Genomic DNA, 18225 nt, shown 5'->3' with positions numbered 1-18225 from the left:
CAAAGAAAATATACTTTAAGACAAAGAGCATTACCACATGTAAAGAGGAATATTTTATAATGATAAAAGGGTCAATTCATGAGGAAGTCATCATAATAAAATCTTCAAGTATGTTTTTCTGTTCCTTCAGCCTAAAACATTCTTCTCCTCTTCTTTACCTAGATGTAACTTGTAGATATCCCTTTAAGTCTCAGCTTAAATATATTTTCTATGGGGTATCCTTCCTTGACTCACTCTCTTAGTTTAAGATCCATCCTCTATGTATCCATAACCCCCTGTATCTGCACAAAACACACATAATTACTTTTTTCTAACTGTGTGTGTGAATACAGAACATACTATTTTTAAGCTTATTTATTTATTTTGAGAGAGAGAGAGAGAGAGAGAGAATGACTGGGGAGAGGCAGAGAGAGAGAGAGAGGAACAGAGAGAGAATCCCAAGCAGGCTCCACACTGTCAGCACAGAGCTCAATGCAGGGCTTGACTCACAAACTGTGAGATCATGACTGGAGCCAAGATGGAGTCAGATGCTTAACTGACTGAGCCCAGGTGCTCCGGAACATACCGTTTGCTTTTGCAAAAAATGCACAGTGGTGCCCAGCTGTCAGTAGAGCATGTGACCCTTAATGTCAGGGTCATGAGCTCAAGTCCCATGTTTGGCATCAATAAAAGAAAAGAAAAAGTATATATCTAAGTTAATATATATAAAAATGTATATTTCAGTTATCATAAAGTAAACCCTGTGTTTATAAATAAGAAATTATTCTCAGGATAAGAAACAGAATTGACATGAACTCCCCTCCATATCCTTTCTCAATTACTAATCTCTTTCTCTTCCCCAGAAGTATCTACTATCTTTAATTTTATGGTAAGTTTCTTTATAGTTTTATAATCTAAGCATTTCTCTAATTTTATGGTAAGTTTCTTATAGTTTTATAATCTAAGCATTTCTCCTTAAACACAATAGTTTAGCTTTTTGAACTTCCTGAAAATGGAATCATACAGTATGTCTTCTTTGTATCTAGACTATTTTGTTCCACATTAAGTTTATAATTTGGTAGCTACAGTTCACTAATTTTTAACTTTAGTATTTTAGTGAATGAAAATATCTTAATGTATGATAACCATTTTGGTTGCTTCCATTTGTAACTACCACAAATAATGCTTTATTGATCATTTTTTATACATGATTCCACATGCACACAGATTCTACTGGGTAGAATTGCTGGTCATAACAGTCTCTTTGCTTTAGCTTTGATAATACTAAACTTTTTCCAGAATAGTAGAAACAATATACTCAGTATTAGTGTATTAGAAATCCCAAAACTCCACATCATCACCATTTGGTATTAGAAATTATTATAATACCAGATACAATACAAATATAATAGAATTAACTATTCTAATGGGAAGATAATTATCTCCTTGTGGTTTCAATTTGCATTTACCTGATGATAATATTTTCATATGCTCCTTGGCCAGTTGGATATCCTTTTTGAAGGTGCCTCTTCACCCTCTTGATTAGTTTTCCATTAGGTGGCTATCTTTTTTTCATTAATTTGCAGAAGTTCTCTGTATATTCTAGATATAAGCCCTTGTTGGTTATGCCCTGTATCATCTCCTACTTTGTGGCTTGCTCCTCTCTCTCTCTCCCTATTGGTGTCTTTTGATGAACAGAAGTTTAAAATTTAATATAGTCCAATTCTTCAAACTTTTCCTTTGTAACTTTACCTTTTATGACTTGTTTAAGATATCTTTCCCTACCCAAGGTCAAGATTATAGTCTCCTATATTATCTAGAAATATTATGCTTTAGCCTCTCACATTTAGATCTATAATCACACGGAACTGACTTTTTATGCGTAGTGTCATGCCAGAGTAAAGTTTAGTTTTTCACTACTCTGTGGTGCCACACTTGTCATAAGTGTATAATGGTTTTCCTTGTATTCTGTTCCATTGCTCTATTTTTCAATCCTTAAGTCAGGAAAGCAAGATCTTCCACTTGTTCCTTTTCAATATTGTCTTGATTCTTTTACTTTTACTTTTTATTTTAGAGGGTAAGAGCACACAAGTGGTGGACAGGGGTCAAGGGGGAGAGAGGGAGGGAGATAGAGAATCTTAAGCAGGCTCCATACTCGGCGAGGGGCCCAATGCAGTGCTCAATCCATGACCCTAGGCTCATGACCTGACCTGAAATCGAGTTGGATGCTCAACTAACTGAGCCACCCATGCGTCCATGTCTTAGTTTGATCCCTGGCATTTCAATATGAATTTTAAAATCAGCTTGACAAGTTTCATACAAATAAGTAAATAAATAAATTAACTTAAATCCAATCAGAATTCTGACTGGGATTGAATTCAATGTAGCTATCAATTTTGGAAGAATTGCTAGCTTTATCACACTGAGTGATCCATAAATATAGTAGTACATCCAATCTATAAACATAGTATATCCCTCCACTTAAGTATTATTTACTTTTTTCCTAGTGCTTTATAGTTTTCTGCAAAGAAGTCTTGCACATTTTGTAATTGTTCTTGAATTCATTGCTATTCATTTTTTTAAGTGTATGTATTTGTTTTGAGACAGAGAAAGGAAGCATGTGCAAGTGGTAGAGGAGTAAAGAGAAAGAGAGGGAGACAGAGAATCCAAACTGAAAGTGTGAAGCCCAGTGTGGGGCTCAAACTCACGAACCTCGAGATCATGACATGAGCTGAAGTCAGATATTTAACCAGATGACCTACTCAGGTGCCCCTATTCACTGATATTTTTGATGCTATTATATATATATGCATACACACACACACACACACACACACACACACACATATGTGTATCTGCTGCCAATATATGAAACAGGTAAACTGATTTTTATATATCGACCTTGGTTCTCTCTTTTTTCCCCTATTAGCTTCATGAAAATGCTGCTCCCCTGTTATCTTGCTTTGTATGCTGCTGTTCAAAAGTCTGAATAACGATTGCCACTTCAGATAGCTGTGAAATTAGGTGATTAACTAGTTGTTACTTAACCTTCTAATTTCTGTATAAGTCTAATTACATGAAACAGAAGTTGGTGTTTTGATTTTTTACTTTGCTTCTCTGTTTTGAGTGTCATTGCAACTATTGTATTGTAAATGATGGAAAATAATTGCATATGTTAAAAAAATATGAAACTTTCTAAAGTAAAAATAAATAAATAAAAATTTTAAATTAAAAAAAAAAAACATGTCTGATAGCAACCTGATTTTTTTTTTCTTTTGTGACTTTTCTTTTTGCCTGAGGGCCCACCAGGAAGCTTTCTATCTAAGGCAATTGATCTCACACATTCCAGTGACCACCATTCACACTTTCACATATACAAACTTGCCATCCTAAATGCTGGCATAATTTTTTGACCCACAGGTTTCTAGTATCCATGTATTTCTAAACTGTCTTCTTATTTTCCAATTTTGACTTGATCACTGGTTTTTCAGTAACTTTAGGAATTTAACTTGATTCCATCTTGATAGCTTTTTTGCTCCAAGGTTTTCCTTGGATCTTTTAGTCCTGGTTTATTCCTTTGCTGATGATCAAAATATCTGAGTGATATTCTGCTTTAGTTTTTAAAAAAAATTTTTTTAATTTATTTTTTAGAGACAGAGGGAGACAGTGTGAGCAGGGGAGGGGCAGAGAGAGAGGGAGACACAGAATCCTAAGCAGCCTCCAGGCTCCAAGCGTTCGGCACAGAGCCCGACGAGGGGCTCAAACTCATGAACAACGAGATCATGACCTGAGCCGAAGCCAATGCTCAGTTGACTGAGCCACCCAGGTGGCCCAATTCTGCTTTAGTTTTACTTTGCTTAAGTGTAATGGCTAATATATCACCCAAGAGGAAAATGTCACAAGCAAGTGTGGATGTTGCCTGAAAAATTCTATTTAATCAAAAAGTGTTTAAAGAAAGAGAAAAAAAAGTGGTTGTAATAGTAACATAGGGGAGTTAACTGGAAGAGTGCCAAGCCTGAAATTTCTTTTGATACTGTCTGATTTGGATGCTTAAAAGGAAATTAACATAAATATTTTATTTTTATAGTCATGAAATGCAAGAGGAGTTTTTAAATAATGGGAGAGTTGTTTAGGGGAAAAAGCTAAGAAACCTCTGAAAAAATCTATACATTAGAGAGAAAATCTAAGCACACACCAGGTTTTGTGAAGCTCTCTAGAAAAGAAAAATGTTTCTCAAATAATGTAAGCCACAGGGGTGCCTGGGTGGCTCAGTTGGTTAAGCGTCCGACTTTTGGCTCAGGTCATGATCTCATAGTTCATGGGTTCCAGCCCAACATCAGGCTCTGTGCTGACAACTGGAGCCTGGAGCCTGCTTCGGCTTCCTCTCTCTCTGACCCTCCCCTGCTCACACTCTGTCTCTCTCAAAAATAAATAAACATTTAAAAAAATGTTAGGGGTGCCTGGGTGGGTCAGTCAATTGAGCATCTGACTTCTGCTCAGGTCATGATCTCATGGTTCATGAGTTGGAGCCCTGCACTGAGCTCTGTGTCAACAGCTCAGAGCCTGGAGCCTGCTTTGGATTCGGTGTCTCCCCCCCGCCCCTCTCTGCCCCTCCGCTGTTCACACTCTCTCAAAAATAATAAATAAACATTTAAAAAATTTTTAATGTAAGCTATAAGCAGAGGGCTAATAGGGATAGTGATATAAAAATCACTACCAAAGGTACTTTGTAATTAGTAAATGGAAAATAACAGAGGATGTTGGAGAGGGGGAAAAAACCAAAAAGAAGAGAGAATGTTAAGCAATTTGTTCAGAAGACCTAAAGATAGTGTTTTAGAAGAAAGGCTAGTGACCTTTTTTAGACAATTCTAAATATATTTTTAAAACAGTCTTCTAACTTCTATATAATAATGAAGATTCCCTGATCTAAAGTATAAACTTGTCCAAATAGGTAAGCAAAAGCTGATATTAAGCCATATTTTTTAACTTTCTAAACTGCTAATAGTGTTAGTCATCCTAACAGAACGAATTTCTAACTGCCTAGGCTGTAGTCCAAGCCTGGTTTTGCAAGTCTATTGCTTAAAACTTGGGATGCATTTTCTTATAGAGGTAAATGAGATATAAGGTTAGGGCCTAATGACCATAAAAGCTCATTAAATCCACTCTGTACTTGAAATATAATACAGATGATATTATTAAACCGAACCATTGTGTATGAAAGGTTTTATAACATGTTTAATGTCCTATCTAGGACTATAGTCTCCCGTCTGGGATTCTGGAACACAAGAAACTGCCTGAGATGAGGTCTCCTGTAGGGCAGGGGTGGGTAGTGTGGTTGAGCGAGATGGGAGGGCTAAGAACAGACTAAGTGTTCCAGAGGGTTAGGGCGTCCCCGAGTTCTATTCCAGCTCACTCGAGCTACTCTCTTTATGTTTTCAGTAGTAAAGGTATCCCAGGGGAAACAACAATTTCTCATATACAATTTTTCTTTGCTTAAGAAAGATGGCTCTGAGCCAGGCCCAGACCCCAGCAAGGTGGACAGCCTTCTGCGGCAAGGGGACACGCTTCGGGCATTCCGTGCAGCCTTACAGAACTCTCCCATCAACACCAAGAATCAGGCTGTGAAGGAACGAGCCCACGGCATGGTGCTGAAAGTGCTTACAAATTTTAAAAGCATTAAAATTGAGCAGGCTGTGCAGTCACTGGACAGAAATGGCACTGACTTGCTAATGAAGTACATTTATAAAAGGTTTGAGAAGCCCACAGAAAACAGCACAGTGTTACTCCAGTGGCACAAAAAGGCATTAGCAGGAGGAGGACTAGGCTCCATTATAAGAGTTCTTGCAGCAAGAGAGACTTTAAAAAAACAAAAAAACAGAAAACAATTCATGTTACCATGTTACCAGGAAAAGAATTTTGGATGCACAGGCTGATGAAGAAGGGACTGACAAGGGACCACCTTCCTAGGGACTCCCAGCTAAACTATTTCAGGACATGCATCTACTGAAGTATATTTTATTTTCAAGGTCGAGGGAGAAGTTGTCTGTTTCCCAAATCCTTTGCAGGATCTGAAAGTCTATGCCTTTGTCCACGAGTAACACAGAACTGACGTAACTGTCTCCTGGAGTGGCTGGCCAGCATTGGTCAGGTGTACCTGTGTGCTCTGCCTATTTAAAATGGGGAGGCGCAGTTTGGGCAGAAACAGATCTTAAGGGCTATGGTAAAAGGGAGAGCTTGTTTTTTGAAGTAGTAAAACTTCAAGAGTTTATACAGACATCCCATCTTCCCAGAGAAGATGAGCTGTCTAGGTTGGGTTCATTGAAAAGTGCCTGCTGCGTCAATAAAGGTCTTGGCTTATTAGAAGGAAGGAAGGAAAGAAGGAAGGAAGGAAGGAAAGAAAGGAAAAGAGAGAAGAGGAAAGGAAAGGAAAGGTAAGGAAAGGAAAGAAAGAAAAAGAAAGATTGCTTCTATATAGCTGTTTCAGCTCAGTAACTTTTGGTGTTGGCCCAGTAATTCTTACCTGTACTTCAGCTTGCCGTTCTCTTTTGACATTAAGTAGCTGTTTTTGAAGAGATTTTATCTGTTTTCTTCCCTTTTCCTCCCTAGAAGAATTAAGAATGATTTGTTTAGAGAGGTGCTACTCAAACTCTAGTGTGCACAAGGATCAACACTAATCTTAAAAAACAGATTCCTAGGCTCTACCTCAGAGATTCTGATTCAGGAGGTGTGGGACAGTAGAATTTGTACTTCTAACAAGTTCTGAGATGTTGCTAATGGTACTGGTCCATGGAACACACTTTTAGTAACACTTTACAAAAGACTGTGATTTGTTTCAGTAAACCAGAGGAGGGTGTTTCTGGTTCATGTGTTGTATCTAAAATAGCTGCTGCGGAGAAAAAGCTAAGAAGAGGAGGAACAGGAAGAAGAAAAAGAAGAATCCTTTCTATTCTGAACTCTTCCATATTCTTGCCTCATAATAACCTCAGAAGGTAGTCTCTATCATCCCCCTATTTTATAGACGAGGAAAGTGGCTCACAGGGCTGAGGTAATTGGCTGTGGTGGACATAAGAAAGAATGTGCCTTACAGATAGATCTCCAACTACAGGGAGTAAAAGTGAAAAGGGTCTTATCTCCCCTGCATAATAATGAAGTAGGATACATATTTAAAAATAAGTTACGGGGTGCTGGGCTGGTTCGGTTACAAGAACATGCAACTCTTGATCTTGAGGTTGTGAGTTTGAGCCCCATGTTGGGTTATAGAGATCACACACAAAAAAATTATTTAAGAAAGTTTTTTAAATGTTTATTTATTTTTGAGAGAGAGAGAAAGAGCACAAGTTGGAGAGGAGCTAAGAGAGAGGGAGACACAGAATGTGAAGCAGGCTCTAGGCTCCAAGCTGTCAGCACAGAGCCTGATGCAGGGCTTGAACCTACAAACTTGGAGATTGTGACCTGAGCTGAATGCAGTCGCCTAACTGACTGAGACACCCAGGCGCACCTACAAAAAAAGTTTTTTAAGTGAGAATGATTCCTAACCAAAGGGAGTTTAAGCAGAGGATTTTTAGATGTTATTAATTCTTACTTAGGGGCAGATATGCACACATCTCACAGGTAGAATGCATACTTTAAGCATGTCTAGATTTGTCTTTCACACCTGCTCCTAAAAAAAGGAAAAATCATATCATGCCAGACCCTACATGGGGCTTTCTCCAAGCTTCATTCATTATACTTATCTTTTGTCCATTTTTCTATTTTATATACTGGTATTTTTCTTATTATTTTGTAAGATTTTATTGTATAGTGATGATAATTACCATCAAGAGAAGCTTCATTTAAAACTAAACAGAGGAGCTGAGATGGATGGAAAGTGAGTACTAATGAGTACAGGCTTTCTTTTTTGGAATAATGAGAATGTTCTGGAATTAGATAGTGGTGATGGTTGCACATCTGTGAACATACGAAAAACCACCACCAAATTGTATACATTGAAAAGATAAATGTTTGGTATTGACAAAAACTCTCTCCTTGACCAAACTAATCAGGCTCCTCTGAGCCTTCTTCTCTACCAGGCCTTGACCTTGGCCACTGTCCTTGCCTTCAGCCTGTATAACCTGGTTATACAGAAATCTTGCTAGATTTCTACTAAATCAGTTTAGAGAGAATCTCCCACCCTTCACATCTGATCTCCCAGGATATCTGGTCAAACTCCTCACCCCCCACCCGATATCTAAGCCTTTAGCCTGCTTTCAGCAAGAATCCTGTTAGCTTAGCAAGAATCCTCTACTCTTTATGTCTCTTAGTAATGTTTCATCCACTGACCCCCAATGAAGAGGGGGTCAGTGGATGAAACATTACTCTCTCCTTATTACAATAATCCTGAATACAGCCTTCATTACCATTTTGACATGTGTCTGAATAATTTCTTTAACAGTATATAATTTTATCTCAATAGAGCTCTTATTCAAGGAACTAAATAGAAAATCTTGTCTCTCTTATATTCATCACTAAATGCGATGATAAAAGTGCCAATTGCACAATAGTTAAAATACTAAACATGAAACTGATTTACCTAAAACTACATATAATATTGCGACTTAAGTAAATCCAAATTGATAATTGGAAGAAATATTAAAAGAATAAATTATTATATATAATCACATATGTAAAATCAATCACTGGTAAACTGTCTACATTGAGATTATTTACTCCCTCCCAAATAGTGGTACATATTTCATTTTTATTTTTCTAACTTTTTTTAATAAAATTTTTTTTAATCTTTATTTATTTTTTAGAGAGAGAGAGAGAGACAGAGTGTGAGTTGAGGAGAAATAGAGAGGGAGACACAGAATCTGAAGCAGGCTCCATGCTCTGAGCTGTCAGCACAGAGCCCAACACGAGGCTCAAACTCACGAACCGCAAGATCATGACCTGAGCCAAAGTTGAATGCTTAACTGACTGAGCCATCCAGGTGCCCCTTTATTTTTCTTACTTGATTAGCTTTTTTGAAATTACTAAGTAATAAGAGCAATATTGTAATATTTCAAAACTGAATAGGCACTTATAGAAAAAGATGGGTAATCTGCCATCTCCCTTCTCCCCTCCAATTCACTCTTATGACATAATCAATGTTAAATCTTTGATATATGTCCTTCCACTTCTTTCTCTATGCTCTTACATATATGGATGAGGTTTTTTTTTTTTGGATGAGGCTTTTTTAAAATAAAAGTCTCATTACACACATAATACTGTAACTTTTTTCATTTGTCTGTAAATGAAGAACATTCCTCTAGATCAATCATAGAACTCTAATCTTTTTAATAGCTGAATGTTTATTTCCTAAAATTAACAATCATTTAAGAACTCCTTTATTAAAGAACATTTATGCTATTTCTAGATTTTTACCATTATCCTACAATAAATATATTGAATGTATGTACATATACCAACTGAAGCAGAAGCCTCCAGTTCTCATTTTCTTTCTTTCTTTCTTTTTTTTTAGTTTATTTTATTTTGAGAGAGAGAGAACAGGCAGAGGAAGGGCAGTGAGAGAGGGACAGAGGATCCAAAGCAGGCTCTATGCTGACAGAAGAGAGACCAATACGAGTCTTGAACTCACAAACCAAAGTCAAACATCAGACTGAGCCATCCAGGTGCCCCTCCAGTTCTCATTTTCTATGCATGTTTTTTTTTTTATTATATCGATGTGATTTTTTTAGTTTTATTATACAGTTATGAAAATATTATATTATTTCCAACCTTTCTTTTTCTATTTAAAATTGTGACATAGTGGTACCTGGGTGCCCCAGTCAGTTCAGCAGCCCACTCTTGATTTCAGCTCAGGTCATGATCTCATGGTTGTGAGACTGAGCTCTGTGTTGGGCTCCATGTTGGGTGTGGAGCTGCTTGGGATTCTCTCTCTCCCTCTGCTCCTCCCCCATTCATGTTCTCTTTCTCTCTCTTTTTCTCCCTCTCTCCCCCTCTCTTTCTCAAAAAAAAAAAAACCACTGTGATATAAACATTTCCCCCATGTTATAATTCTGTAAACAATACTTTAAACAGATTTATAATATCATCCACTAAGCTATAGAGTCTCTTTGATTCTGTAATTCCACATTACAGACTGAATGTCTAGTGACTGAGCCTCATGGGATATTAATAGATCAGACATTTGCTGATGTACATTTATGTACAAAGAAATACACTGACACACTATTTGCTAAAGCAAAAATTTGGAAACAACCTAAATGTTAATTCAAGGAATGGTTAAATAAATTATGGAATAGTACATATATCATAGTGAATATTTTAAAATTAGGTATATATGTTTTTGTTTTTCATAAATAAATAATTTTTTAAAATTATACTAATTCATTCTCCCACCAGCAATGTACTTACAATGTTAAGTCCACAATAGTACTGCTATTCTTATTGGGTACTTACTGTGTTCCAGGAACTATCCTAAGTCTACATATGTGTTAATTAATGTAACTATCAAAATATTCCTAGTACACGGATGTCTGGGTGGCTTAGTAGGTTAAGTGTCCAACTTTTGATTTCAGTTCATATCATGATCTTAGGATTGTGAGATGAAGCCCCGTGGAGTCTGCTTGGGATTCTCTGTCCCTCTCTCTCTCCCTCTCCCCTGCTTTCGTGCACATGTTCATACTGTCCCTCTCTCTCTCTCTCTCAAAAAAAAAAAATCCTTAGTACAGAATTTATTACCAATACTAAGGTACAAAGGAAGAGAAAATAACTCAAGGAAAAACAATTCCACCTATGCAAACAAGATAAACACTCTCATTCTAAGTACTCAGCCTTCATTTAAGAACAATTTTATCTTGATCCCAAAATCATCTGATTGTGTTCTATTTCTTAAGGTATGAAACTCTTTGGAATTAGTTGAAAGGGTCTGGAAAAGAAAACTTCCCTTAGCATGCTCTTTATTATCACCACCTATTGTTTAGGGATTTTCAGTGAATTCAGTCTTATGAAAGATTACTGTAAAGGCATCCAAATCAGTAAGGAAGAAGTAAAAGTTTCACTGTTGGCAGATGACATGATACTATACAGAAAAACCAAAATACTATACTAAAAACCTGCTAACACTGATAAATGAATTTAATAAGGTGGCAGGATACAAAATCGATGTGCAGAAATATGTTGCATTTCTATACACCAATAATGAAGCAACAGAAACAGAAATTAAGAAAATAATCCCATTTACAATTGAACCCAAAATAATGAGATGCCTAGGAATAAACCTAACCAAAGAAGTGAAGGATCTGTACTCTGAAAACTATAAAATACTGATGAAAGAAACTGAAAATGACACCAAGAAATGGAGACATCCCATACTCATGGATTGGAAGAACAAATATTGTGAAAATGTCTATATTACCCAAAGCAATCTACATATTTAATGCAATCCTTATCAAAATGCCAACCGCATTTTTCACAGGACTAGAACAAACAATCGTATCATTCTTATGGAATTACAAAAGACTCCAAATAGCCAAGGCAATCTTGAAAAAGAAAAGCAAAGTTGGAGGCATCACAATTCTGGACTTGAAGTTATGGTACAAAGCTGTTGAGCACTGAGTGATAACCAGATTGTACACCCAAAACTAATATAACACTGTATGATAACTACACTAGAATTAAATTTAAAAAAATACAAAGAGTAACTTGTTGGAAAAAAAAAGCTGTAGTAATCAAAACAGTATGGTAATGGCACAAAACTAGATACATAGGTCAATGAAACAGAATAGAAAACAGAAATAAACCCACAATTATATGGTCAGTCAATCTTTGACAAAGCAGAAATGAATATCTAATGGAAAAAAGACAGTCTCTTCAACAAATGGCCTTGGAAAAACTGGACAGAAACATGCAAAATAAAGAAATTGGCTCACTTTCTTACACTATCTACTAAAATAATTCAAAATGGATTAAATACCTAAGTGTGAGACAAGAAAAATCCTAGAAGAGCACACAGAAAGCACAGGCAGTAACTTCTCTGGTATTGGCTATAGCAACTTTTCCTAGATAGGTCCCCTGAGGCAAGGGGGGAGAAAGCAAAATTCAATCAATCAACAAAACCAAAAGGCAATCTACAGAATGGGAAAAGACATTTGCAAATGACATATCCAATAAAGGGCTGGTACCCAAAATATACAAAGAATTTATAAAAAACTCATCATCCAATAAATAAATAATTCAGTTAAAAATGGGCAGAAGACAGGAACATTTTCCAAAGAAGACATCCAGATGGCCAATAGACACATGAAAAGATGTTCATTAACACTTAACATCAAGGAAATGCAACTCAAAACTACAATGAGATATCACTTCATACCTGTCTGAAAGGCTGAAATCAACAACACAAGAAACAACAGGTGTTGGCCAAGGATGTAGAGAAAAAGAAACCCTCTTGAACTGCTGGTGGGAATGTGAACTGATGCAGCCACTGTGGAAAACCGTACGGAGGTTCTTCAAAAAGTGAAAAATAGAACTCCACTACAATCTAGTAATGGCACTACTGGGTATCTACCCAAAGAACACAAAACACTAATTCAGAAGGGATACATGCACCCCTATGTTTACAGCAGCATTATTTATAATAGCCAAGATATGGAAGTAGTCCAAGTGGCCACTGATAAATAAATGGATAAAGATGTGGTGTATATACGAGGGAATATTATTCGGCCATAAAAATCATGAAATCTTGCAACTGGAGTTAGAGAGTATAATGCTAAACAAAATAAGTCAGCAGAGAAAGACAAATATCATATGATTTCACTCATGTGGAATTTAAGAAACAAAACAAACAACCAAAGGGGGAAAGAAAAAGAGGAAGAAAGAGACAAACCAAAAAGCAAATGCTTAAATATAGAGCACAAACTGATGGTTACCAGCGGGGAGGAGGGGGGATGGATGAAATAGGTGAGGGAAATTAAGGAGTGCACATGTCATGATCAGCACAGGATGACTGTGGAATTGTTGAATCACTATGCACCTAAAACTAATAGAATACTGAGAATTTAAATTAAAAAAAGATTACTGTATAATAGGAAGAATATTCTTGACAGATTGTAGATATACATAACTGAAGCCCAGAAATCTGAATTACTGTCCCAAGATTAGAACCTTAATTTCTGACTTGTGTTTATCTTCCCTGAAAGGCATAATTGATTTGCTTTAGAAATCAAGGACTTCTGATAAACATTTTATAGCACTTTAAAATACAGTATAGCAAATAAACCTGATATTACTCAGACCTGGCAATGTTATCATAGAAATGCATTTTGTTTTTCTTCTCTTTGCCCAAAGCTTCCAGGAGACTGGTGAAAGTGCCTGACTGCTGCAGCTCCTGCATGGTTTCCATAATTATGTCACTGAAAAACTGCCTGTAAGGGGAAACAAGAAAGATGGGTTAATAAGATAAATTTCCTTACATTTACAAATGGCTATAGAAGTCACACAAGTTAAGACCTGGAATGAGAATCAGAACTACGTTGGAATTATTCCTGGAATGCAAGAATAGTTTAACATTAGGAAGTCTATGATAGAGAGGCGCCTGGGTGGCTCAGTCAGTTAAGCATCCAACTTCGGCTCAGGTCATGATCTCATGGTTCATGGGTTTGAGCCCCACATCGAGCCCTGTGTTGAGCTCCAGGCTAACAATGTGGAGCCTGCTTGGGATTCTCTCTCTCTCCCTCTCTCTCTCTCTGCCTCTCTCCCACTCATGCTTTCTCTCAAAAATAAATAAACCAAAAAGAAAGTCTATTAATAGAATTCATCACATAAACAAAGGCAAAAGGAGAAAAAGCATATGACCATCACAAGAGATGGCATAAAAGTCAGTTGACAAAACTCAATACCCATTCATTTAAAAATAAACAACAAAAACTGTTAGCAAACTAGAAATATGAATTTCCTTAACCTGACAAAGTTTACATACCAAGTATTAACAAACATTGAATGTACAGTATGATGTTATGTATACAATATTTAAAAACATGTAAAACTAGAGGCATCTGGGTGGCATTCAACTTCAGCTCAGGTCATGATCTCAGTTCACAAGTTCATGTGGGGCCTGAGCTGACGTGGAGCCCGCTTAGGATCCTCTGTCCCCTTCTCTGTGCTCCTCCCCCATTCGTTTTCTCTCTCTCTCTCTCTCTCTTTCTCAATAATAAACATTAAAAATAAACATGTAAAACTGTATGTACTGTTTAAATAAAACATATATGTACCTAATAAAAGTATCACAATATGTAACAGAATAATAAACACCATAATCAGAATAGAGTTCATCTTTGGGGTAGGAGTGAGGGGGACTAGCACTGAGGCTTCAATTGTATCTGAACTATTTTATTTAAAAACAAAACAAAACAAAACACAGGTGTCTGGGTGGCTTGGTCCGTTTAGCACTGGTCTTAAGCTTAGGTCAAGATCCTGCGGTACGAGAGTTTGAGCCTCACATTGGGCTTGCTGCTATCTGCCCACAGCCCAGTTTGGATTTTTCTGTCCCCTTCTCTCTCTGCCCCTCCCCCACTTGTGAGTGCACACGCGCGCTCTCTCTTTCAGAAATAAACTTTTAAAATAAAATGAAATGAATTCTTAAGGAAAAAAACTCTAAAGCGATCATGCTAAAATGTTGATTTGGTATTTATACATATTTACGTATTCATTATTTCATTATTTATATTTTTCTGCATTTTGGGGTGCCTGGGTGGCTCAGTCAGTTGAACATCCAACTTTGGCTCAGGTCATGATCTCAGTTTGTGAATTCGAGCCCCACATCTGGTTTGCTGCTGTCAGCCTGTCAGCACAGAGCCCACTTTGGATCCTCTGTCCCCTCTCTCTGCTCCTTCCCCGCTTGCTCTCTTCTTTCTCCCCCACTCCCCCAAAATTATGTTTTTCTGCATTTTAAAAACATTTCATAATTTTGAAAGAAGTTAAACCTTTTAACATTTTTTTAAAAGAGGAGTACCTGGGTGGCTCAGTCAGTTAAGCGCCAGACTTCAGCTCAGGTCATGATCTCACGATTCATGGGTTCAAACCCCACCTCCGGCTCTGCGCTGACATCTCAGAGCCTAGAGCCTGTTTCAGATTCTGTGTCTCCCTCTCTCTCTGCCCTTCCCCACTCGTGGTCTCTCTCTTTTAAGTTTTTTAAATGTTTATTTATTTTTGAGAGAGAGAGAGAGAGACAAAGTGCGAGTGATGAGGGGCAGAGAGAGAGGGAGACACAGAATTTGAAACAGGCTCCAAGCTCTGAGCTGTCAGCACAGAGCCCGATGCAAGGCTTGAACCCATGAGACATGAGATCATGGCTTGAGCCAAAGTTGGACCGTCAACCAACGGAGCCACCCAGGTGACCCATCTCTCTCTCTCTCAAAAATAAATAAATAATTCAAAAAAAATTTTTAAGAGCTAATAAAACCCTCACATTTTAGAGATGAGTAAACTCAAGCTCAGGAGGGTTAAAAGGCTTGCCTAAGTTCACATAACTAATTTGAGAAAGGGGTATAACCATATAATTCAGGTTTTCTGACTCCTAGTCCATTGCTGTTTATAATATTCTTGTGGGTAGAGAATTTTAAACACTGCTATTTAATGTTTTGATACAGTGTTCGCAAGACTTACACTCACTATTTTACATAACGATTTATTAAAAATAGTTCAAAGAAAAAGATTCAAAAACTATTAAGAAAAAAGTTAAGTACACCAAAATAAAAAAAAAAAACCCAACCAACTGAAAAGATAAAAGCCATCACATGGAGACTGCAAAAAACATTAACTAGATTGGGTGTTTAAAAGCTGGATACCTACCTTTGTCATACTGTATGCAAATCCGAGCCAGATTGATTTTAACAAGAAACATTACCCCTCTGATGCAAGGATTGGAAAGTGTTTCCTATAAAGGGACAAATGGTAAATATTGTTGGCCTTGCAGGCCATAAATTCTCTGTTGCAACTACTCAATTCTTTTCATGCTTGTAGCATGAAAGCAGCAAGAGACAATATGTAACCAAATGAGCAATGCTGCTGTATTCCGGTAAACTTTATTTTCATAAGCAGACCACAGGCTGCATTTGGCTAGTGGCGCTGGGTAATTACTCTAACCATTCATTTACTAACAACCCTTACCGTCATATTACATCCTTTTTTATTTTTTGTTTTATTTAAAAAAATTTTTTAATGTTTATTTTTGAGAGAGAGAAACAGAAACAAAGTGTGAGCAGGGGAGGGGCAGACAGAGAGAGGGAGACACAGAATCTGAAGCAGGCTCCAGGCTCTGAGCTGTCAGCACAGGGCTCGACGCGGGGCTCGAACTCACAAACTGTGAGATCATGACCCGAGCCGAAGTTGGAAGCTCAACAGACTGGGCCCCCCAGGCGCCCGATATTATATCCTCTATTAAACTTAACAGGCTTCTTTGTCAGCAATCCAGTTGACAACAAAAAACTGAATATTGAGACAATGGAAACTGAGACTACCTTTAAGAAATTCTCGGGGCACCTGGGTGGCTCGGCTGGTTAAGCATTCCACTCTTGATTTCAGCTCAGGTCATGATTTCAGAGCTATGAGACTGAGTCCTGAGTTGGGCTCTGCTCCGAGTGGGAGCCTGCTTAAGATTCTCTCTCCACCTCTAACCCTCTTCCCCATTCTCACTCTCTTTCTTTAAAAATAAAAAAGTAAATAAAAATAAAAACTGGAAACAAAGACTCAACAACTTGCCCATGATCATATACCCACCATACTTTCAACTGTTTCCTCTAGGCAGTCTTTAGCTAATGCCATTATCAGCAATAGCTTTGCACATAATGACCAATTCATAAGAGAAGACAGCAGTCAGCCACCCTTGCTCCCATTTTTCATCCATAATAAATATACTATTACATTTCCAAATATGATCTCCTTCCTTACCTATCTACCTGAATCTTCTTCAGTGTCTCTGTAGACATTATGGTCGGTCTTGTAGATTGTCTGAAGACAAGATCTTGCATTTTGTTAAATTCGTTGGCCGATCGGCTTTCTTGTCTGATTTCTGGCAACTTGGTTTCTTCTTTAGGTAAGAGTGGACTGGATATTTTTGAGGTTTTGGGGGCATCTGAAAGTTTTTCTAAGTTCTTTCTTTCAAAATTAAATTCTTTACTTTTTTTCTAAAAACAAGAAATAATGTTTTACGTAATACAGATTTTAAAAGAGTAAAGAAACAATGCTATACAGGGCCTCTGCCTACATTTTCAACCTCATTTTCTGTCACTTGTACTCAACACACAAGAAAATTACCCTTTTCTTTAGCCACACAAACCACATCCTGCTATTTTGTGCCTTCCTGCCTGTAGACAATATTCCTTTTCTGTCTTTCCTCAGTGTACCACCAGGTAAACTTTAAGATTACGATCAAAGGAAAAGTTATTTGTGAAACATCTCTATTAGCAGACATTTACCTTATTGTAATTATTTGTATAAATGTCTCCATCAGATTATAAATTCAATGAGGGAAGGGATAGTTCTTAGAGATCTTGGTGCACCTCAAATTCTTTGTTATTGTTTTTTTTTTAATGTTTTATTTATTTTTGAGAGAGAGACAGAGCATGAGCATGGGAGCGGCAGAGAGAGGGAGATACAGAATCTGAAGACAGGCTCCAGGCTCTGAGCTGTCAGCACAGAGCCCAAAACAGGGCTCGAACCCATGAACCACAGATTATAACCTGAGCCGAAGCCAGATGCTCAACTGACTGAGCCACCCAGGTACCCCTCAAATTCTTTTTTAAACAGAGAAACCTGAGTGGCTCAGTCGGTTAAGCATATGACTCTTGATTTTGATTTAGGTCATGATCTCACTGTTTGTGAGACTGAGCCCCTGTTGGGCTCTGTAGGGACAGCAAGAGGTCAACTTGAGATTCTCTCTCTCCCTCCCTTGCTGCCCTTCCCCTGCTAATATAGTCAGGCTCTGAACAAGGCAGAGACTGCTTGAGATTCTCTGTCTCCCTCTTTCTCTGCCCCTCTCCCACTCTCAAAAAATAAACAAACATTAAAAAAATTTTTTTAAATAAACAAACATATTAAAAAATTCTTTTGTAGGCACCTAGGTGGCGCAGTTGGTTAAGCATCCAACTTCAGCTCAGATCATGATCTCACAGTCTGGAAGTTCGAGCCCCACATGGGGCTCTGTGCTGACAGCTCAGAGCCTGGAGAGCCTGGAGCCTGCTTTGGATTCTGCATCTCCCTCTCTCT

At 37.5% G+C, this 18225-nt stretch overlaps 1 protein-coding gene across 4 annotated transcripts in view; it reads right to left on the bottom strand.

Annotated features, from left to right (window-relative positions):
* Nucleotides 1–18225, bottom strand: part of IQCG (IQ motif containing G) — a 50515-nt gene that overhangs the window by 22676 nt on the left and 9614 nt on the right. For all 4 annotated transcript variants that reach the window (XM_029939476.1, XM_029939478.1, XM_029939477.1 and 1 more), the window contains exons 4-6: nt 16909–17144; nt 13257–13385; nt 6500–6581 (exon numbers count right to left, since the gene is read on the bottom strand). In XM_029939476.1, the coding sequence (XP_029795336.1) occupies nt 6500–6581; nt 13257–13385; nt 16909–17144 (447 nt within the window). The remainder of the gene's footprint in view (nt 1–6499; nt 6582–13256; nt 13386–16908; nt 17145–18225) is intronic.

Source organism: Suricata suricatta, chromosome 5 (assembly GCF_006229205.1).
Source record: "Suricata suricatta isolate VVHF042 chromosome 5, meerkat_22Aug2017_6uvM2_HiC, whole genome shotgun sequence".
NCBI classification, from domain to species: Eukaryota; Metazoa; Chordata; class Mammalia; order Carnivora; family Herpestidae; genus Suricata; species Suricata suricatta.
Note: the sequence above shows the minus strand (reverse complement) of the source record. Positions and strands in the feature narration are given on the sequence as shown.